This window comes from Gadus macrocephalus, chromosome 20 (assembly GCF_031168955.1).
Source record: "Gadus macrocephalus chromosome 20, ASM3116895v1".
NCBI classification, from domain to species: domain Eukaryota; kingdom Metazoa; phylum Chordata; class Actinopteri; order Gadiformes; family Gadidae; genus Gadus; species Gadus macrocephalus.
This window is the reverse complement of record NC_082401.1, coordinates 19,045,851-19,070,551: the sequence shown is the minus strand read 5'-3', so window position 1 is coordinate 19,070,551 and position 24,701 is coordinate 19,045,851. Positions and strand designations below refer to the sequence as shown.

The 24,701-nt window shown below is 44.7% G+C and overlaps 1 protein-coding gene across 1 annotated transcript in view; it reads right to left on the bottom strand.

Annotated features, from left to right (window-relative positions):
- LOC132448320 (low-density lipoprotein receptor-related protein 1B-like) overlaps positions 1-21,322 on the bottom strand; it is a 191,513-nt gene extending 170,191 nt beyond the window's left edge. The window contains 1 exon segment of the mRNA XM_060039484.1: positions 21,238-21,322. Coding sequence (XP_059895467.1) covers positions 21,238-21,322 — 85 coding nt within the window.
- Between the last annotated feature and the right edge of the window lie 3,379 nt (positions 21,323-24,701).

The window sequence follows — 24,701 nt, the reverse complement described above, 5'->3', positions numbered from 1 at the left end:
ATCACTCGCCTTCTGTAGAGCGCTACTCCCACAAACTCCCAACAAACAGTAACCCCCCCCCACACACAAACACACACACACACAAAGACACGCAGTGTAAATGAGAGGGTATGGAGCATAAGGGCTAATACGTGTGTGAGGCTTCACAAGTGGGGTTAACAAAACACATACGGCAGAGCTAATAAAGTGTTTTCTATTCTCGCCCGAGGAGCGTGATATTGTGTTTTATTTGGCACTCGCGGCCAAACCGGGGGCCGGGGTAATGTGAAAGGAGCCGGACAGCTTTGAGGAGGTGGGAACTATTGTTGGACCTGGGGAGGAGCGAGCGAGTGGGGAGAAAGCCTTGCTGAGGTGTTATCTCTCATGCTGATTAATATGCACTTTCCCCTCGGTCAATGTCAGTGAAGGCTCCACTCCTACACACGTGCCACCTGCTTCGTCTTCTCTCGTGGAGCCAGCTGCCATTCCGCAACAACCTGCTCCAATGTAACAACGTGCTTAATGGCAGATGCTGCCAGTTTACCAGCGACGACCACAGGGGTCTGACATAGATCTCATGGACAATCTCATCAACGGCCCCAAAAAAAACTCCAATTAAATGTGGAGTCCATGGATCTGCAGAGCGGAGTCTGTCGTGATCACACACATAAAGGAACATTTGATGAAGAGATGGGCTCATAATGGTGCAGACTGAAGAGACTCACTTCAGGCCTGCAGCAAATGGAAGGCCTAACAAGAACATTTATATTTGGCATGTTTTATTTTTTTTATATTGAATGAGGGCACCTTTTGGCCGTACAGGTGCCCAACTACAAACGAGAGAGGTGTATATTAAATGTACTTTGTGCTAGTATCAGAAATTGCTCGTCATCACTGACCCCTTTGGTCGGTAAGTGAACTGCAGCCTGCTCATGCATTCAGAGCACTGGAATCTGAGCTCTGTGGGTTGAGACAATCATAAACTAATGTAATTTATTATCAGATATAAAGGTAAGCTATAATCACACAATGGGAGAGATTTAAGTAGATTCAAAATAGGCGAATGCAAAAGTTTAAAGAGAACATGTGTTTTGCCATTATCTTAGATTAAAATAGAGTACAAATCTAGAAGAAATCTAGTGAGATATATAAATATGTATACATGTCTACACAATATACACAATTCCTTTACGCAACCCAAATCATATACAAAATATGTAAAAAAGAAAGAAACAGCTCTGACTTGTTTAACATGGTTGGGAAAGCATCATCTCAAACTCAAAAACTCAATGAAATCTCATGTATGCATTAATTAAGTTTCTGTTCTAGAGTTCCACTGGAATCAAGTTGTTGAAATAAAAGAAAAAACATGAAAAACTGCTAATGACATCATTTTTGATAGGGACAGTCGTTCTGATTAAATCCCAGCTCACCACCTGAGGCAAATCAACACCTGTGATAGCCGCATAGACAAGTTTGGACCGAGGACAAGAAATGCTCTGGTCAATCATGTCGTCCTTCCTGGCGATGATAAATCTTCATCTTAAATAACAAATTTGCATAGTTTACGGGCATTTGCGCATACGCATACTCGTGTGTGTGTGTGTGTGTGTGTGTGTGTGTGTGTGTGTGTGTGTGTGTGTGTAGGGGGGGGGGTGCATTTGTGTGTGTGTGTGCATGTGTGTGTATTTTTGAACACGTGTCTGTATATGTGCTTGTGTGATCGTGTATGCACGTGTGTGGGTACATACGTGCGAGTGTGTGCACACTTGCCCCTGTGTCTGTCTGCATGTGTGCTGGACGGGTTGGGAACAGGGTTGGGGTGCGTGTGCATGGAGCCCTCTGTAAAATACTGTTATCAGTGAATCCCATCGCCCATGGCAACCGCGGTCGGAGCCCAGTGAAACTCCAGGGCCAAATATTTGACAGGAAAGAAGCACAAGCCATTTTTCCACAACACGCGTGAGGAGAATATTTTATCTTCCCTGTCACCCAGGATTAACACGGTGTAACTGGGTGCCTGGTATTGTACAACGCTCTGTCTACCATGCCTGTCTGGACTAAATCACTCCCAGAGCATGCCGGAACACCCACCTCAACAAATACAGCTTTTTAGTTTGATAAAAGGTGAACTTACTCTTACCGATATTCTGCACAACGTCATTATTGTTTCCTCCTCCAACCCGTTTTCGAACGGCCACATGAAATCCTCCAGTCATTGCCGGCATGTTTGACCAACACACCACTGAACTGGATCCAAGACTCGGTACTATTGATGCCAGACACAATCAGGGACATACCAGAAAATGTTTTATATTTTATATGAGTCATTGTTTCAGCATCCTCCAGATGTTTAAATAAATCATCCATCGAGGTAATCTAATCATTTACGAACGTATCTGTATTTTGGCACGGGGCCCGACGCTAGAAGCTTCATCACTGTGCCAATCTGCACATTAGTCACGATCCTGCAGTGGTTCGGTTACATGACTAGAGCCCAAAATCAGCCGCCAACGACACTCTGTCTTCTTGTAAAACGGACTGGATTTCTAATGACATCAGACCAAACACAGACGTTTACCCAAATCAACCCGCTGGCCATCAAAGAAACAACATGCTTGTTAAAGCCTTTAAGGACAAACATATCTCACTGTGATTTGCTCGTGTTGACAGCAACACGAGCGAAAAATCCCGAACGGCTCGTCAAATGAAAAGCACAGATGCCTTTTGTTTCTTGTCTTGTTTCGTGTTTTTATTAGGATTTGATCTTAATGCTTGTTTGAACAAACAACGTGAATATTATTTTTGATTTATCAATACTGGCCTCAAAATATGTTAAGCACCCACATGCTCAAAACATAATCAAATGATGTGCAAAGCGTCCTAGAAGCGGTTTTGCACTGCTCGTATCAAAATTGCCCAGTCACACTGAAGAGCTATACCACACAACGTTGTTGATACTAGTAATAGCCCACTTTGGGCTGCACTAAACATTTAAAATATGGTCTTGGCAGTTTTCTACTGCTTTCGACGGACTGAAATGTTGTGTCGCTTTAAAATGTAGCCTTCGGGGACGTATTTCTGGACTCAGTCTATTTAACCAGTTTACAGTTCGTGCCTGCCAATTTGCATCTCAACCCGCAGTCTGACTTGGGGTGAGATTAAGGGAAAAGGGCTAATGGGGGACTTCACACCTTACTCTGCTCATAGAAAGCCACAAAGCCAGAGCTTATAAAGGACAGCTAGAATATGACTATGCAGGCAAGACACCCACACACACCCTCACAGTTATGCACAAACTTGACGTTTCCGTGTTGCAGATGTTAACACATACACAGCCACCTACATACAATTAAATAAAGCACACAAGTCTTAAAAGTTGTAAAAAATAAAAATGTAAGATTCACATAATTCACAGTGCATTGTTTAGCACCAACATAACATCTTTAGTCTCAGAGAAAGGGTGCCATTTTAATGTTCCCATCAAATGACTGCTGCCTGTGAACAACATGAAGTGTACCTTGGTGAAAGATAAAACTAGCCATTCAATCAAGTACAGAATGTACTTGAAGAGCTTCTGTTAGACACTACCTTTCAATAAGGAACAATGAGGTAAAGATATGTCTTACCTTTTACCTGAGCAGTTAAGCTAAACAATGTAGATAGCTGGATAAATATTTAGACCAGCATACACAATATGCCAAATGAGATTCCAACACTGCCTCCTAGGGATCGGCAAAAATAAAAGAAATACATTTTCAGAAGAGTAGAAGACATGCATGAGCAAGGCCAAAGGCACATAGGCCACATGTGACAGGAATGCTTTTGGGATTGTCTGGTTCTAGTATAGTAGTTTCGATTAATCAGAAAATACAATGCTGTGTGTTGCTCAGCACAAAGCACACTCTGGTGGAGCACGGCTATCTATCAAGAAAGTCATTTTGGTGGGAGATACTAAAAAATACACTCATAATATCACACACACACACACACACACACACACACACACACACACACACACACACACAAATGCAATATTACAGCATAGAGACTGTTTTGTCCTTATGCTGTACACATGTTTTGTTTAATTTTTTTTATTTTTTTATTTATGGACAGCCTCATGGCTCAGCCGGTTGAGTTTTTTTTTGCCATGGGGATAAGTATTTTTGGGAATAAGAAGGCTTTAGTTTTTTCTGCAACTGCCAAAATGATGAAGGATGCCCCCCAGGCAAAAACATGAACCTATCTGGGATGACGTGATAACAAAGTGAAAAGAAGAGCTTGAGACGTGCTGAAATTGGCTCATATGGTGTGGGTTGGACGCCCCCTCTTCCTCTCCAACTTTTGGGGGACCGCAAATGTTAAGCCGCTCCAACTGTTTAAACATAAAACAGAGAACAGACTAAGGGAATGACTCATCTTCAACCGTGCCTTGGCACCAACGGTGTTAGCCTTGTTAGCCCTTCGTGAACAATAACAAGTTTAAGTGCGGTTCCGAAGCATTTTTACGAAGATTTCACATTGCGGTTCACACAAACCCTCGACTGGAGCCTTTCGCCTTTCGGCCGAAGGTTGACCCGCTCTTGAAAAGCAACAACAATGTCGCCCAAGCCGTAACTGTTTAAACATCAATCATGGATCTTTTCCTATTTTACACGTGTGCGTAACAATGTGCAAAAAAAAACAAACCCAACTGACTTTATTTGGGAGGAGGCGGGCGAGGAGCGTGTGAAATAAAGAAGAGCTCTCGCGCACTCCAAAGTCGTCAGGTCAAAGAGACGCGGCAGTGGGTCTGAGGTTTTTTGTTATAATGAAGAGCATGTGTTCCACTGGGATGCATCGCCCCCAGCCACTGGATCTCACAAGAAAAATTAAAATGAAGGCTTTTGGAGTGGTAGAAGTGGCCCTCGGGTCCCCTTGGGTGGGGGGGGAGGGGGGGGGGCTGGTGGTACGGTGTTCTTGGGTGAGGTAGGGGGTAAAGCTGGCAGGGGTAACGCACCTTTTACACACAAAGGTTGTTTCAAATTGGCTCCAGGCGCTTTCATGTGCCAGGGTCGGTGACTTGGAAAGATATACGTCTGCTGGCCCCCTCAGCAGGGGAAATCTGGAGGAGGATGGAGTCGACGCGCACACACCTGAACGCTGTCGTAACCTCGTTACGGGGCCGGGAACCTGCATGGAGCCCTGCCAGATATATGCAGATTAACCCTGCCTGCACAGAGAGCTCTCCTCCTCTTCCACCAAGCCGCATGATTCACAGCCTTCCCCGAGGGTTAATTGAAAACCCCAAAATGAAAAAATAAGTGATAATGATAGGCTTGTTTATCTCACTACCGGAGAGTTAAACATTACAATAACGCTGCAAAATATACATGTATTTGCACCGTTTGAAGACAAAATCAAAAAAGTAGAGGGGGTAAAGAAATAATTAGTGTATATTAAAAGAAATCTGAAAAATCAAATACAGAAAATAGTTTGTCCAGGGATCGGTGAGCAAAAATTGTTGCAGTCTCCACTGCATCCAAATTTAGGGGTCTGGTCAATTTTGAGATGGGTGAACGACCTGCTTCACTGGTCTTCCCAGTGGGAGCATACCGCCAGCTATGAATTCTGGGGGGAAAAAAACAAAAACCGGAGCCTGCCTCGTGTCACTCTCTGAGCCACAGAGCCTGACCATCACTTTGGTCCTTTTGGAACTCTCTTGACGTGGCTTCAGCCTCTTCCTCGTGAGAAGGGGATTGTTTTGTGGCAATATTCCCACGCTCCTTCTTTCCTAAAACCAAGCGAGACTCAGAGCTTGGATTCAGCGATGGTGGCTGGAGATTATCGAGGCCAAAGAGAGGGGAAGAGAGAGTGAGAGAGAGAGAGAGAGAGAGAGAGAGAGAGAGAGAGAGAGAGAGGCACCAGGAGGAACGCCGTCTTGTCCAGATTCTGAAGATATGACATCCCATCCAGATGCCTTTTCTCTAATTAATTTGCTCTCAAGGAGACTGAAGAGAGTACTTGAGGACATACTTGTCAAGAAGACACAATGTCAACATGAGGACACACATTGATGCACTCCGTTTGTGAGGTGTAGAGCTTTCCATTTGCAAGTTCAAAACACCTTGTATACATAAAATGGTTTAGGTAGTTCTGACCTATGCTTTTAATATAAAATATAGTGGGCAATTAAGCTTAATGCCTGGACTGGCTTTTATTCCTGTTTACTGCCCCCCACGGTAAGTCTCTGTCGGCAGTCTTAAAGTGATTATTTAAGTGATGAGTTATAAAATCTGTCATCCATTCGCCACCCTTTGTTGTTTATGTGCTCCTCGTCCCTTCCACTACATCCTCACGCTGGGAGATTATACAGCGGCGTGCATGCAGCATCCGATGTGATTTAATCAAAACAGAAAGGTGGCGTGAACTTTCTGCTGAACATACATTTTATTGCAGATGTTTAAATGTATGGGATGTGGTTTTGCCTGGTGTTGTTGCCTGGCTGTTGAAACTCTTCAGTTTAGCGCGGCAACCAAAGAACAAATATAGCCTTGGGATGGGGTGAGTGGAGGGGGTGGGGGGTGATTTGTTATAGGTGTATATTTGCTTATTGTCTTAACAAGTGTACAAGTGTGCGAGCGTTGTTATTTCTTATTAGCATTTTGTCTTGCCTCAAGTGTCAAGAATGACAGCTATTCTGTGGATGGATTGCATCTCATAATGGTACGCCTCTCTTTAAAGTGGCTATCTAGAAGATCTTCAAAGAATTTCTTTTAGATAAATGTCAGTTAAAGCGGTCATCTCAGTTTAGTTCCCTTTGGCGCCACCTATGATGGATATAAACAGTACGCAGGCACACACACAAGTGAGTTGGAGAACGAGTCTGTTGCGGTGACTCCGGCACACACTCTCTGGTTAACAAAGCACTGCTGGTTGATGGAAAACGTGCGCACTTAGTTTTGGTTCCACGTCGACGCAACACAAGGGGGTTTACGGACCCTTTACGTCCTTGCGCGACCTCCTTGCGTCCACCGCAAGGGCCTGACGTGCGACTCCCAAAAATGGTAACCTTTGGTCGGGGCGAGGCAGCAGCAACGGCTATGATTGGTCCGCTGACTAAAACCCGAAGCAGAACCAAAACAGGTTCACGAATGCGTCGAAGCGTCTGCTTGGTCATTGCGTTGCGTCGACGTGGAACCATAACTGAGCCTTAACTGTGTGGCTTGTGAATGTAGGGCGGAAACATCACCACAAACTAACATTCATAAAACTGCAAATCCAAGTTGTTCAGTGGGCCATAGACTCAATCACCATCGTGTTGTCTAATTCAGCAAAAGATTGTCAAGGAACTGACATTTACCTACTAAAAGCCTTCGGAGATCTTCGACAATACCACTTCAAGGCACTATCTAATGCTGAATGAGCCACAATGACGATTGTTGGGCTTTGTTTGTTCAGCACAGGGTCTATGAAGAAAGTCCTTGGATTTGCGGTATATGAATGTTACAAACAGGTTGTCGGTGGCCTCATTCCATGCCATGCATTCAAATCACAAGCAGCTCAGATTTTCCGCAAGAAATGGCAATGACAGAAGGTAAGCGTAGAAGAACTTAATATACCGAAACTAAAATAAATGATTTGTCCCTGGAATCATCGTCAGTCGTCACGATTACCATACCCACCATTCTGGGTTCACAATTATAAGGCAGCAGCTTCCGGAGACAGATTTAGCCTGCTCACACAACTACTATCAATAAACATTGTGACAGTTATTTGAAAGATATATCTTTTTTAAATGCTTTAATGTTGCTCCTCGACAGAATAACTCCAAAGCCGGAAATAGGCGGGTAAACAAAGTTGACCTCCACTCGTCACCTTGTCAGCCAACCATGTAATACTTTGATTGACTGCAGACAGCAGGAGGGAGGAAAAAAAACCAACAGCCCCTCTAAGCACACACACACACACCGCAACACAACAACGCAAAACATACCTCTGCGGGGGTCTCTTGTCGACATGCCTCTTATTTCTTTTTGAATTCTTCTTCTTCGCGATGCAGATCGGCCTCTAATTTGCAAGTCACAGCATATATGCTTATCAAATTGTAAAGTCTTTGGTGACTGCCATTTAATGAGGGTGTTGTCAAGGATATAGGAGTCTAGAGTATTTTTAAAGGTTTAAACTGCTTATAAAATAGCACAGGCCCTCCTCCATTCAAACTGCAAAGTGCCGTGGTAGCAGTTTGCAGGTCTCGCCCCCCTTGAATTAAGAGGATGCCAAAAGTGGATGGGGAAAAAAAGAAGAGGCAGAATGACTGTAAAATAAATAATTAAATAAATATCTGAGACAGAGTCAAGAGCAAATAACCTTTTTTTTGGAGGGATGGAAGCAAACAGATACACAACGTGTACGGACCAAGGAGCCAATCTCATTCTGAAATTCAGTTAGTGCTCCAGATTTGTTTGCCAGGTGGACCATGAGTATTTTTTACCCACTGCCTCATTCATTTTAAAGTCCAATCTGTTTGTTTCAGCTCTCCGAGCCGAGCGAGCCGTGGGTATCCACCATCGCCTAAAGGCTATAAATAGTAGATGGAATCCACACATTAATTAAGGGTTTGAATGACGCCATCCTGAAAGTGATAGAGCTGAATCTTGTTTCTTCCACATATATACTTTTTCAACACTGAATAAAGTAATATCGCATTTAAAGACGGTTTGTATAATGAAGAGCCAGAGTGGTAAGGTGATTTATCCCCCCCCCCCCCCCCCCCCCCCATTGACTATACAAGTTAGCTAGCGACTCTGATGAATACATTTGAAAGCGCCCTCTCTAGAAATGTCTGTTAGAATGTCTATTCTGGGCTAGAAACCTGGCGGGACAACATGGCTGTCTTCGTGGAAGAGGTAGCTCCCAATGCAGATATAAAGGGCTCTCGTAAGGTAACAAAAACACAACCATTCCCTTTTTCATGGGATTATACACAAATTAAAAGAACCTTATGAATATTATAATCCATTTCTGCCAGATCTGTTCCACCGGATGCTACTTAATTCTACAAACGGCACCTTTTCAATTGCATGTTGATCAAAGTAAATATACTGAACAGAATTGAACGCAATCATATGGTCATTGATCTTTGGGTTATATAACAAATTATAAAGTTCGATTTTTTGTACAATAAATGCAAAGAGAGCCGGCAGACACTTAGAGCAATAGAAGGCCATCAAGATCACGCACACCCATGGCTTCAAGCACCGTTTACAATGACAGGCCATATGGAGTGTCCAATTAGCGTAACCCTCCAATTACCAGGAGCTCCCGACGGGAAACGGCACAGAACAAGGTGAGAACAAGAGAGCAAACCCCTCACGGACCAGACGGGCGATGGGAGGAAAAGATGACCAGGTCTGAGGTGAGGGGCAGAAATCATATAGGTTCATGATAGACATCAAGTCTGTGTCCCATATCTTTATCGCAGATCTGTTTCCTCGCCGACACCAGGCGCCTCATATGTAATTCATCAGCTAGATGAAAAGAAGAAGAGGGGGGGGAAAAAAGCGTGGAAAAAAATTAAATTGTGAAACCTCTGTTTGCACATCAACGTAGAGCATTTTCAAACAGCCACTTCGGAAAACGCAAACAAGAAAATTGCGCTTGTTACTGTGGAGACAACACGCGCCTTTCCGAGCGGCGTCTCGCAGGCCTGTTGTTGTGCCCAATGCTGTGTAATTGCACATCAACATAAACGTCACTCCGACACAAGGGGAGGGGGGGGGGGAGGAAAGGAAAGTTCCATCGTTTGGCAACAATTAATCAACAAAACGACAATCATTTCTATCGCTCTTGTCTTTTCAAATAAAGGTCACAGAACATAGCTCCTCCATTTTAAGAGAGAGTCCGCTCCCTGTCAGTTCCGGAGTGTTCTATCGGTTCAGGTGCCTCACCTCCATTACTCTGTTGAAATTCTCTCTTGTTTCCATTTTTTTTCCCCTTCTGAACACAGGATATTAATCGTCATAAAAGCCGGCACCACAAGTGAAAGGAAAGTGGGAGGGTTGGGTTTTGGGGAGGGGGGGGGGGCTGAAGAAAAAAAGGGGTATGAGAACTGCTTAGGCAAGATAGCGGTGAGGCGGACAGACGTGTAGCAAGTCAGCAAACAAAACAATGGAGGCCAGGGAGAAGCAGCCGCTGTGGCACCACTATTCCAGACACTACAGTCAATCCATTAACCTCACTCTTGTCGGAGCCAAGCAACTCCCCCACACACACGCACACACACACACACCTACCACCACACACACAATCCACTTTCCCCCCTTTCGCTGGCCAGCAGGAGCCGGCTTACATTAAAAAGACACCCTTGCACGCATGAGTGGGAATGTATCAACGGGGCCAAGCGAGGCGAGAAATTACTAATTCACCAGATTCTTCTTTTCGCACACAAATCAATAGGACAAGACTAATGGTGGACATATGTGAACACACACACACACACACACACACACACACACACACACACACACACACACACACACACACACACACACACACACACACACACACACACACACACACACACACACACTCTGAGCATCAATGGCTTATTTTATATAACATACTTAAGTGATCTCGAGTGTTTTCAAGTCCTTCGCCGCCTTTGATGTCATGTGTTTGAGGAAGGTTGTGAGGTGCTAATGCACTCCATAATATAAACTGCATTCACATGTAATCCTCCGCTATTGATCAGACCCCACTTTATAGCCCAAGATTCAATTTACCGCTGATGATCACCAAACACAGAGGTGATAAAACTATGGATAACAACACCCAGCGGTGAGGCCATACACAGGCCAATACATTTTTAATAACAGCAATAGAAAAAGCGGTAATATCTCATGTCCTTATGAATAAAGATTTCGAACATGATACACCTGATTCGTGTGTGCTTTTAACCAAAACACACATTATTGGATTTTCTGCCCTGTCCTAACACACATAATAACTCAACAGTTAGATATTATTCAGATACACATTGAATTTTAAATCTTTGCAGTAAAACTGCTAAATCTTGTCGCATCAATTACCTTAAAAAAAGAAACGCTTCCATAGCGGAACTTGAAAAGACAAAACAAGCGACGGGTAGGAGTGGTGTTCAGCATTTCAGCGCTGGTAAGACATTCATCTGTGTTGTCTGTCAGCAAGGACTACAGAGTTTGGCTTTTGACAGCTTTTCCGGCTTGGCGAGGGGCCGTTTCAGGAGTACGCATCTCTTATCAGTCACAGGGACGGGGGGGGGGGGAAAGATACCCGTGACAGCCGACATGTTTGGGGTCCAAGTGCTTAATCTCGGGTCCCTTCTACCGAGCGAGACGTATTACCAAAGCGGGCGAGACGCGAGTGATCGTTCGCATTCCGAAACCTGCGTTCCACCTGCAGCCGTGGAGTGTGTAGGAGGAGGTGGGAGGGACACAGGCGGAGGCAAAAGCAGAGGCAGAAGATTAAAAGGAGGAAGAGGAGGAAGAGGACACAGAACAATAGGAAGAGGAAGAGGGAGAGGAGGAGGAAGAATAAGAGGGGGAAAAAAATGCCAAAGCACTGAGAACGCTGCGAGGAGAGTGGAGCTGTCGCTCTAATAGTATCAAAGGCCTCAAACAAACAAACAAACAAACATGGGTGAACTGTGATTGATGGCAGCACAGTTAATAGGACTCCATACCCCACACAGCGGGTGGAGGGGTGTGTGGTCTCGGTGGGTATGTGGATCAATAGGCTCTCAGAAACATGTTAGGGAATCACACGGATTCCGACTCCGGTGACAGCTCGCCGCCAATCTAATTTTAACACAAGGTAACACAGAGGCAGTGTTTCTACTGGGTTCATTTAGGGCCGTGTCGGTCCTAAACAAACACACAGAGACCCAGAAGAGAGTGCTGAGGTTGGCTGCAGGTGTTTGTGTTTGTGTGTGTGAGGAAGGGTATGTGTGTGAGAAGGTATGAGTGGTTGGGTGGGTTAGGGAAGGTTGAAAAGACTGGGATGGTGGTGTTGTGATGGTTTCAAAGTGCTGTGCCGTGAAAGTACTATGAATAATTCATGTTTGGTGACAGAGATATTTTAGGCTTGGAAAAAACAAAGGAGAGAAAGAATTCCTCTGGACTCTTCCTGGCTATGGACAATATAGGAATGGCTTTTTCTACCCTTATTGCAAGGTGGATTTAAACATACGGCCCAAATATTCGGAGAAACTGTCTGCAGGTTTGATAAGGCAATCATTGCTTTGCACAGGGGAAAGAAAACGATGCCAGTCATTTTCTGTCCCATCCACGACCTCAGCCTCCTGGTATGGAGACCGGAATGACGCCAGCCCTGCCAGGAAATGCGGCCACAACATGGACATAACACCCCTAATCAGTCCACATTTGTGGTTCGGTCTGTGTATGCGAGAGCGTGAGTGCCTGTGTGGGCAAGAGACTTCCGGTCCCAATCGTATCATGTTCTGCAAACACATGTAGGTTAATAAGTTGTTTCTAATGCAGACATTCAACAACTAATTAATTTGTTATTATCTCAATATACAATTAAAATGTTTTCTATGGAGACCATTCTCCAGGGTTTGATCTGAAATAGCATGCAGGCACTTTATAAAGAAACCTTCAACATGGTGGACGCAATGAGAGACAATATATGCCATCCACAGCTAGGAATGGGCACAACGACCATTTGTCCTCTTAAAACCGTCAATACAGAGAAACAATTTAGGTGACAAACATACACACACTTTCTACACTTTCTACCTTTTCTTTTCAAATGGCAACTGGAAAAGGTGAGTGTGGACCATGCTTTGGCGGTGTTCTTAAAATAACTACCTTAAAAACCAGCTGAGAACATACATTACTCACGCTAAGCAAATAGCTACATTACATGAGCAGCTAACTACATCAGACAAGCAGTTGGCAGAGAGCTAAACATATATATTTTTATTCCTGTCCCGATCTTCTTGTATCAGAACATGACTCATTACACATATCTTACACCTCATGTGGCAAGGGAAGAGGTTGTAGCAGTCTGGGTGAGTGGGTGGCCTGGCACCCTGAGGCGGCAGCTTTCTCATATGCTGAAGCGCTAATTGAACCTAGTAATAATTATAAATGTCTGTATTTTGCTGCAATTTTCTTTTGGACCGATGCATATTTTTTTCTCTGTTTTGCATAATGCTGCACATTTATGTTTGATTCATGTATGTATGTGAATATTTTGTTTATTTCCTCGAGCTACTACAAATTCCAAGCCTAATTCCTATGTAGAGCTAAGGCTCTCCTCTGCATTTTAACTACTCCTGCATATCGATCATCTGGTTAATGCGGCAATATATTCCTAGTCTTTAAGGGAAATGGCTCGTGAGTACAACTTAAAAAACAAATCAGGGCGATTATTTTTTTTTACTTCTTTAGATGTGTTCAAAGCGCTAATAGCATATGGGTTTGGTCATAAAGTGACCAAACCCATAAAACCCAAATTATGGACTAAAAAGGAGCTGTGCATTAAAATGAATCACTCATACTACTCAATATGTCACTGTCGGTCTAGACCGGGTTATCTTCGCTCATCGGGAGGCGAGAGTGCGGCATCTCCCACTGGCCTCAGACTTGTGGACTGAATGAGATGCGTTGGGGAGGAGAGAGATGCAGGGGAGAGAGGTGGGGGGATGCTGGATGAATCCTTCCCCTGTTCTGGCTTTCTGGGCCCGCATTGGCTGTTAGGTCCTCGCGCCCTTGGTCTGTGCCAGGTGGCAGCTGGGAACATCTCTCTCTCTCTCTCCTCTCTCTCTCTCTCTCTCTCTCTCTCTCTCTCTCTCTCTCTCTCTCTCTCTCTCTCTCTCTCTCTCTCTCTCTCTCTCTCTCTCTCTCTCTCTCTCTCCTCTCTCTCTCCTCTCTCTCTCTCTCTCTCTACCTTCACCCTAGCTTCAGCAGGCAACAGTTTGGCCCTCAGTTGCAGCCCTCAAACCCCCACCACCACCACCACTACCATCACCGAGGGCACAGCCTCCGAGACTCGCCCCCTGACCCGCAGACTGTACCCATGCGGCGGCGGCGGCTGGCTGTGACAGGTAGCTCTGTTCCTCGGCCATTACCAGTTATCCATTTGTTTTGATCCAGCAGATATATGGTATACTGAACGCATCCATCTTTTGCACAGAAGCACAGCCAAGATGGCACAGCACAGTGGGGCACCTTCCATTGATTAGTATGGCAGTGTTTCCCGGCCGAGGTTGAGCTAGACGGCTCCGGCGGAGCTGAGGAGTTACGGATTGGGTTTATATATTTTTTATTATTTTGGGGACCTCCAAGGTCATTGTAACATCCCTCCTTAAAGCTATGCCTATGCACAGAACAACATTTTGTCCAAAACGAGTCCATAGTTAGACTTCCACGCAGTTTATCATGAATTACTTAATTATGTATGAAACGACAGTGTTGTTACACTGCATCATTGAATGTCATCTCCAGGTACATTTTGCTTACAAATCAATGATATTTGCATATAACAAGCCTCCACCCAATTAAAGGTTTCGAGAGAAAGTAACACTCAAAATTACTTTTTTAGCACATTTCTCTTGTCATATTCTGCATGTAACTATTCAACCCAGCATGAAATAACATAACAGAATTCAGTCTTGCACCCATTCAACATTTAAATCAAATAAACTTCAATGAAGCCCATGTGAGCCCGGCATTAAAAGGAATCATAACACAGTCGAGATCTGCTCTGGAAAGAGTAAACAATAGGCAGTGGGTACTGCCTGCCACCATCCAATTCTAAACCGTCTTGGCTCCCATCCCTTTGTCGTTATGTCCAGCACTAATTTCCTCTTTCACTTGGAAATCACGGAATGCCATTTCACGCTTTTCCTCTTCTTAGATTGCCAATCATCCATATAATAACAAATAAAATGTATTTCCAAACGGCGGGTCCACTTTGTATGCGACAAGGGTGGTCAGTGCTTGCTAGTCGGTTGAGACAAATTAAAACATTTGTTTGACGGAGCTGTTCAGACGGGAGATACATTTTCAGCAGAGCGGAGAAAAAGGCTTTCTCAGAAAGGCAATTAGGTTGCCTACCCTCTTTTAGACTAAATGGTTATCCAAAATCTGACCAGAATGCATCAGCTCAAAGATCAGCCAATCAAATGCGTAGTTTAGGCTATCAGAACAATAAGCTGATTGCAAAAAATTGGTAAATTACAGGCTTATGTATTTTTGAATGATTCAAATGTGCCTTAAGTGTTTGGCTTTTGAAGCCGCTAATGACTTTCGTGGGATTTTGTGAAAGGAAAATTGTACTAGTGCTTACTGATAAAAGGTATCAACCTGATACCGCCACAAGACTGATCCGCAATAGAGGCTATATTTACAAGCGCCATGCTGGTGCTGGTGTTGCTGTGAAGTTCAACAATGTTTCATAAACTCTATTGATCATAAACTATATAGTCAACTATGAAACTATTCATTATATTAATATGGCTGTTTTCTAGAGATTCATTCTTATCATTAAAAAATTATGCCTTATGTCAGAATATTAACCCAATGTTATTTACTTATCAACAAACACACAGAGCTTTTCATTATTTAACTTAAATTAAACGTAATTCACATATAAACTCAATGAACTCAACTTATTTTTTCCTTAGGAAGGTCTCCCAACTGAATGAAACAACCCAGAAGCATCCAAGTGGCAGATATAATGTAGCTGTTGGAGTACTCTAGGAAGGTCCTTCAATGCTTCCTTGCTTATCTCCTTAAGCATAGGGTACACTTCACCATCCTTTACGAAAGGAATAAGATAAATGCCGTGCAACAATTCCTTGCGGAAGCAACATTTAAAGTGACACACCATTGGGCAGTTAACTAAATGAAAATGATCAACATGATCGACAATTGTGAACAGAAGGGTTTGTGTGAGTAAATATTCTCAAGCCTTTTAATTTAATTCCAATTTAAATTTGGTAATGAAGTGATATCTTTTTGTTTTTTATAAATCAAATTTTTGGTTATCCATGTTTACACAGCCTAACGAAACAAATAGGTAAGGTCGCACAGAACAAGGCAATAAGCTGCGCATTTTGCATCAATATTTTTTATATATTCCAGCATGCAGAATTACTTTCTTAGAGCTGTTCAATTCTTTATTATGGAAACATAAATTTGATTAAATGTTTTCTGATTTTCAAATATTTATTGGATTGTGATTTTGATCAGTCACTAACCCTACTTGCCAAAGTTTCAAGCAGATGCTAGTATCCTCGTTTTATTGCCGGATGAGTTAATTGTGTATAGCTCTTTTAAATCTAACAACACTACAATGTAAATACAGGTATTAAAGCTAATATAATTTTTTTGGTCGTTTTCTAAACAGCTTTTTATTTTTTTGTATGTTGACACTTTTTTGCTCACATCATGCAGCCCTAATTGGAACTTCTTCAAAATGTTCTGAGGTGGCCTCTCTCTCTCTCTCTCTCTCTCTCTCTCTCTCTCTCTCTCTCTCTTCTCTCTCTCTCTCTCTCTCTCTCTCTCTCTCTCTCTCTCTCTCTCTCTCTCTCTCTCTCTCTCTCCTTCTGTTTTGTTCCAGCCCATTGTCTCTGCCTCTCTCTCTGGTTTCTGTCCAGCCCTTTGTCTCTGCCTCTCTCTTCTGTATATGGCCAATTCCCGATAACACTATCCCTATGGCAACCGACCCCTCTAACATAGCACGCCCTGCATCCTCTGCACCATGGCGCTATTGGAATGCTTACTGAGTTGTTTGGACTTTGGGAGGGGACAGGGTCAATCGAACCACTGGTCATGGGTTAAACAAAAAAGAGCAGCCCCGCCTTGGCATTTTCAGAAGGGCATCCGATGGACTCGAAACAAACGTCCCTCCGCTTCTGTAGTAGGGCGTGTGTGTCAATGTGTGCCTGTGTGCTGAGCATACACTGTTATGCAGGGGGCAGATCCTACGGGTGCTGCCTCCATCCAGCTGGCCGTTCACCCCTCTCAATTTGACGAGCAGCCCGATAGCCACAGACCCACTAACACAACTCACACCATCCAGCCCCTTACCACCCACCCTGCTGGGACACCTCTTCAAAGCTCTCTCTCTCTCTCTCTCTCTCTCTCTCTCTCTCTCTCTCTCTCCTCTCTCTCCTCTCTCTCTCTCTCTCTCTCTCTCTCTCTCTCTCTCTCTCTCTCTCTCTCTCTCTCTCTCTCTCTCCCCTCCCTCCCTCCCTCCTCGGACACAGTTCGTACTCCAAGAACGCCAGCAACTGGCTGACTTTGTCCTTCCAATCTGAAGTCCACCTGGCGGACAGTGAAAACAGGAACCACTTCAAACCCTTATTTCCATGAGAGTCACGGCTCTGCCTTTCCACATCTATGACATTCAAATATCGCACAAGCGGGCTAATCCTTCCACTCTTGCTCCTATGGGCTCCGCTCATTCGGCGGCATGTTATGGCATTTTGCATTTTAAATCATCAATAATGTATGCATGACTTATTTCTCCAGCAGCCATCTGAGGATCAGGCTGAGCGAGCACTTTGATTCAACTCCGACGAGATTGTGTCGCTTCTGAAGCAAGACTCATTGATTTATTAATCACATCTTCAATTCTATAAAATTTTCCCGGGGAGGGGCTTATGTCCTACACAACCACAACGCCAGATAATTATGGAAAATGGAAAATCAACACCACCAAATCATGTGGGTTTGAACACCTTAGCTCCTCCCTCTGCCAGGAATCGATGCCTCAGAGTCAATTTGTGGCGAATGGCTTACGAATCCAGCCAAATCCAATCTATGGCTGATTCAATTGTGGCCGCTAAGACAAGGAGCGGGGAGATACTGAAGTTGACACAATCAAAATCCAATGGTTACTGCGGTCAATAGTTGTGTTCTGTTGAGGCAGAGGCATGAGGCCTCGCGACAACATCCTGTAATGCAATGACACACCTGGGAGCGCCATCAAACTCCACGCCGGAGCCTGCGCTCCCACCTCTGCCCTTCAATACATGTAAGTGCTCGCTGATTGTAGCACTTCAACCACGGAGGCTCTGGTGGTTACCTTATTCCAGCTGTTGTTCACAAACATTTCTGTGGGACTCATGAACTGAGTGGAAATCTCGGCCTAACATTTTGTGAGTGCTTGATAGTGTAGTGAGGCTTTGTGTGGATATTGAAAAATGAAAGTCGGGCTTTATGTAAACGTGGCCTCTGGATTTCACGGCTGTCCAAAAACATCTGCTCTGAGTCAAAAGTATTCTGGCTGCCTTGAAAACTAATTTGCTTTCACCACGCACAAAACTACTAAAATAAGAAGAAGAAGAAGAAGAAGAAGAAGAAGAAGAAGAAGAAGAAGAAGAAGAAGAAGAAGAAGAAGAAGAAGAAGAAGAAGAAGAAAATCCGGAGGTTCACGATGCCAAGGAAAACAATCTCCTCCAACCCAACACCCCACCTCCTATACGGGCACCGCCAGTGCCCTGCGGGACCTCAGATGTCGGCTGCCCAGCCACCCGGCGAGTACTTCCTGATATGACTCTGTGCTTCCTCTGGCTTCAAGGGACGTTTAAAGAAAAACTAAGCCTAAACCTGGACCCGTTTGTGGTTTCTCCAAAAACAAAATAAAGATCCAGCCATCAGGGGTCTGGAGGGTACCAGCGGTTGGCCCTCTGGGGGATCACGTGTTGCTGAGGCGGACACATTGGCTGCCCTGTAAGGACAGGATGTGGACAGAAGTGCGGGGCCGCGTCCGTGTGCTCGTGAGCTCATTTGAAGTTAATGTCCTCCAGGCGGAGATTTAAGACAGCTATGAAAACAAGACTCAGTCCCGCCATAGAAGGTCAACAGTAAGTTACAACCTAGCAGTTTCCCTGGAAAGTCTCCTGACCCTGCTCTTCACGTTACGTAACCTTAACACAGTGTGAAATACGATTGAGAGCCTGGAGGTCCATTCAGGCGAGTCTTCGTTGTCTTTGATGATTTTCTTTTTTTCTGATTGGACCAGGGGATTCTGAGGACATTGTTTTGCATAATCCTCCTTAAATTCTGATTTATCATGTACGAACGCAACTCGCTAACTGATTTCCCCCTTTTTCAAGCAATACAACAGAGTAATACAGCTACCTTGGTAATATAAATTGGACCGAACACTTATTAGTTCAGTAGAGCTGTAGAGTAGTGCTAATGCATAACCGAGGATATGATGCTAAGAGTTTATTATTGGATACAAATGTATGTTGACTGAATCAGCAGATTAGCTCTAAAGCTTTTACTGTATTGGTCAACAAATAGGACAAGGTCACTCACTTATCTCTTTGATCTTCATTTGCATTTCTATCTCCCATTCCTATCGGATTCTCTGCTGAACCTTCCAACGCATGTGCTCACCCCTAATGCACACATGCACAAACGCATGCACACACACACAGATGCACACAGATACACACCGATTGATAGGATCTGACTTAATTAGCTCCTAAAGGAAGCTGTCTCTACATTAGTGAAAGGGTGACACCTTCCAGCAGCCTCCGTTGCTGTGGCCCTTTATAAACAGGGTGTATATTTCAGACAACCTTGAGCAGCATGTGCTGGCCGATGCTTATCAGGAGCTGCGGTCACAACCAAAGATCGAGGACGTTTTGATTAGAAACTACAACAATTATATAGTAGGCATATCAGAGAACTACATTGAAAACATACCGAGCTCCCTGTCAGCTGTCAGTCAGTGTAGCAGTGCAGCAACACAAGGGCAAAGAGAGTGACACACTGCCCAGTGTGCCCAACCAGCAGTTAATAGAGGTGAGAACGCCCAGCAAAAGTTACTTCCAGCACTGCAAGCTCACTTTCTACAGGGTCTGAGATGGCAGTTAGTGGTTTATTATAAACCTCAATCTTAATCTACTTCATAAACCACAGAAACTAATTAATTTGTGATCAATTGGCCACATCCAGTTTACTGCAGACAACTTTGGATTGCTGTCATAACAATGTTTTGGAAAGACACTGCTGTGAGCATTTGCATCTGCTTACAGTAGGCTATTACAAATAATGTCGAGAACGGCACCTGGAAGGGGTACCAGATATTACGGTGTGTTGTGTGTGTGTGTGTGTGTGTGTGTGTGTGTGTGTGTGTGTGTGTGTGTGTGTGTGTGTGTGTGTGTGTGTGTGTGTGTGTGTGTGTGTGTGTGTGTGTGTGTGTGTGTCTGAGACTCTCTCTCCCACCTCTTTCTTTTTGAACGTGTGTTTGACACAGAGGCTCAAGAAAAAAACGGCGAGATTCAACTCGCTGAGCTTGTAATTATTAAATGCAAATTACAAAAAAAGACAATTGGCTACCATTTAACGCATACAGTGGGACAAGCGTTTAGTTTTTTTATCAATATTCATTAATCTCAAACAATCGCCACACACTCGCAGAGTATACTGACGACATGCAATCATTTTTATATTCGTTAACGGTCGATACGTTGCGTAATGGGCTCCTGTGTTTCCCGCTATTTACACCGAGCCCACACCGCACGCGCTCTGCGTTTCACCCCCATGCCAAACTAGCCGACATAGCATAGGCTACACGTAGAGCAGACTTAAAATACATTGAGGGCAGACTTTATACAGGTAGAGCAGACTCCTCGACTCCACTGATGCCGGGAGTTCACCTGCTGCATACCGGTTAGTAGCCTACTGATGCTATGGTTCATGCTCCGCACACACACACGCACACGCACACGCACACACACACACGCACACACACACACACACACACACACACACACACACACACACACACACACACACACACACACACACACACACACACACACACACACACCGTAGTTCCTGGAAATGTAAAGCCGTTTACCCACAGCCAAGTGTTTAACAAGTGCAAGGTGCCACCACGACTCCTGTGGCTTTTATTCAATGTATGGGCCTGAACAAGTCAATGGGGTTGTTTCAGAGAGATTTGCCACGGAACGTGCACAGACCACCGATGTTCCGGAACGGCTTAAGTCCCCAAAAAATTGCATATGGGCTTGCCCTCCGTTATGTACTCGTTACAACCAGGACTACTTCTACAGAAAGCATTATCTGACCGAAATTGATGGAGTAAATCTTAAATGACCGGTTTCATCCTATAATTCAAGGAAATCACACCAATAGGAGCAGGTAAGGAAGTAGTAATTGAAGCCCATGCACCACCAGAGTGCCAAGTTTGAGCAGACTGCGCATCCGCTCATTTCGTCCTTACCTTCCGCCGAGTCCGAGGCGACCAGGGGCTCGATGTGTGAAAATAATCCCGATATGGTGAGAAAGGCGATAACGAATTGGGACATCGTTGCGGAGAGCGGGCTCGAGCCACGGCACTTCTCTCTCCCGCCAGTCCGACCGAGTCTCCCCCCTCCTCGGTGTCGTCGAGAGCCGTTATTCAGTAAAAAAAAAAATCAACTGGAAAGCGGTTTGCAGAGCGGACCAACACACCCCGACCAGTCCGCACATCCACGCCGCTGTGGAGCTCTTTAGGTGTGCGGTGTGAGTGAGGTACGCGTGTGTGTGTGTGTGGGGGGGGGGGGGGGGGAGGGGGGGGGGAGAGAGAGAGGGGGGGGGGGAGGGGGAGAGAGAGAGAGAGAGAGAGAGAGAGAGAGAGAGAGAGAGAGAGAGAGAGAGAGAGAGAGAGAGAGAGAGAGAGAGAGAGATACAGAGAGAGAGACCAATTGAGAGAGAGGAAGAAGGAGAAAGAGAGAGACCGAGGGATGAGAGGGGGCAGATGATGGAAGGCGGGTTGGGAGCGGGGAGTGCGCCTTTCTTGTCTTTTTTTCTCTCCTCTCCAATGATAAATGGCATCAAGGTGGAGCAGGGTGGGATGAATAGGCTACGGCGATCAGTTTTAAGAGCCTTTTCTGACGTTTTACTGTGAGCGTGCCAGTGTGTTTAGGGAAGGAGATTTGACTGATCTACGAAGAGGTGGTGTCGTTCAGAGGTTTGGAGACCACTTATTTTCCAGAATCATGTTCGTCCTGTTCTTCATTACATTCTGTTATAGACTGATGTCATGTCTTATAACAAGGCCGAATATAATAGTAAACTACCCACTAAGACTATCTGTAACTGTTTCATTTATAATAACTTATCACAACAATTTGTGAGGCAAAAAAAGTTTCTGCTTGACTTCCAGGATCAATGTCGATCCATATGTTTTGCTTTATGCATATATATATGTATATAATGCATATATATATATATATATATATATATATATATATATATATATATATATATATATATATATATATATATATATATGTGTGTGTGTGTGTGGGGGGGGGGGATATTTAACCCTGTGAGGTCTCTGCTCTTAGCATCCTTGGATTCCACACAGTGTTGAAATGAAGGGTCCAACTCGAAGTGAACTGGCAGCACAAAGCTGTTTTAAGAGACACTAGACAACCCCCACACACACGCACACACACTCATACACACGGCAGAAAGTCCCTGGTTAGGCCTACGGCTTGCACAGCCCCTCCACCATCCATCTCGGTGCTCTCCCCGGACCTTTTGGAACCCGTAGCTAACTCCCTCGCACACAGAGAACCACCATGAGTGTTTCACACACACTGCAACACTTAGCAGCTCCATGGAGCAGGCAAGGTAATGCCCTGACTTAATGGTAGCCTATAAGTCCTCCTAATAGAAAATGGGGAAGGTTTTTTTTGGGGGGGATGGTGGGGTTCCAGACAACAGTCACTAGGTGTAGTCTACCTGTAGTTGTTGGTTGGCCGTGCAGACTTAAGCAGGGAAGCAAACATGCATTAAACGTATTCTTTTCTATAGATGATGTCTATTTTATCGTTTTAGCACAGTGATTGTAATTGCAACGTTATTAGTTTATTTGGGTTAAGCTTGTTCATTTGATTAATATGCCCACAAGAAGTGTTATCGTCAATGTCTATAGGCAGAAGGATGGATTAAGCAGAGTGAGCTTCAAGACAGAAACGTTTTCTAATACCTAGGAATGATTATGGGTCCAAACTAAATTTAGTTTTGCGGTCGAGTTGCTACAGGGAAAGAACAAGTCAAGATAGAAGGTTTGAATTTAATAGATTTTTTACATTTTGTCTACCAATGCCAATACTGTATCCAATTTTCAGGATTGCATTGTCTGTAGCTTCATTCAACTGAGAACTGCCCATTCTCTGGAGTTTGCAGTGCAAGGGATGTCTTTTGAACCCAGACAGCATTTTCCCCATAACAATGGTCTGGTCTGCCAAGCGATTGTATGTCCTCCATCTTTTCTACCTTGACCTCCGAAACACTGCTCGTTATTTAATTCCCCGTCTGACTTTTCATTTCCTCCAGCGGCAGCAGAGCTGTTTTGTTGTGAAACAAAAAAAAAAGATTCCAAAAGATCTCCTTGCCTCATATGCCTATTCAACTTCAACTTTAACCCTTATTAGCAACCTCCGTCCACCACAATACACATTCACCACGGGAGCTTACGTCCATAGCCCTTATGCTAATAATGAGCACAGCCCTGCACCAAGAGGGCTTGCATCTGTCAATACGAGTGATGCTCACTCCGGACCAGCAGCTGTGTCAGGGAGAATCAACAGTAGACCCAGCGTTGCTGCTGAGAGCCGGGCTTCTGGGATGACTGAGGCCAGGGCAGCCTAATAGGCCTGCGGTGATCCCCGTATGTCACTCCCCGGGGTTCCAGGGCCTGACATACAGCACCCAGGATGATGGAGCTCTCACATCCAGGCCCGTCCGCCTGTCACGAGTACAACGCCCCGAGACGAACCGCGGGCGTCCGCAAACACGAGGTCCATGTGCAGCTGAGGTCAGTCATCTCCATGTACCTGCGGAGCACCAGGAGCCACACTCTCTATAGGTGCAGGATTTGTCTAGACACCGGTGCCCTTGGATCTGCGCAAGCCACCTGTTGAAGCTTTGGCGATGGTTTTTGTAACGTTTACCAGCTGGGCTTCAACTGACGAGCTGCCACAGCTTTCAGGGCTGCTCGCGATTGAACAAAACATGGCAGAGATGCATCAACCGACCCTGCCCAAGCCCTTGTTGTACACTCACCATCGTGATGAGCCAAACAAGCACATGAGCTAGTGGTTTGGCCTTTGCTAGCACCACGCATCCTGCCAAACCGACGCAACACTCCTCCGGCCTGGGATGTCAAAAGCAATTCCATCAGTGGAGCAACCAGACAAATATGGTGTTTTTTTTTTTTTTCAAACAAGGCATGACATTTGCTGCATTCTTGTGTTGACAGTTTTTTGAACGGAGGGTGGAAAATCAGACGGAACGACGCCACTCCGGCCTGGCACCTTGTCGTGGGAGTACGAGGTGGCACGCCATGGTGCTAGAGTGATGAGGTCCTATTGCCGCCCACTCCCCAGACCCCCAGAGGCGGGGAGACTTGTTAATCAAGCGGGGGAACAAACAAAGCCATTCGCCACACGATCCTCCTATTTTTTTTTTAGGAGGGGCTGGTGCAGCACCAGAACTTAAAATGGACCTTCTTTCATTTTTAGCCTGAGGGGGAAAGATAGAGCTCTGGTTGTTTGGTATGTGTTTACATTTGTTTGTTTTTTAATATGCGCCCGCACGGGCATGCAGCAGATGACATGCTGTGGGGATAAACTGCCATCAAATTGATTTAAGATTCTTCAGCCACACTCGGTGATGCATAAATAAAACCATCAG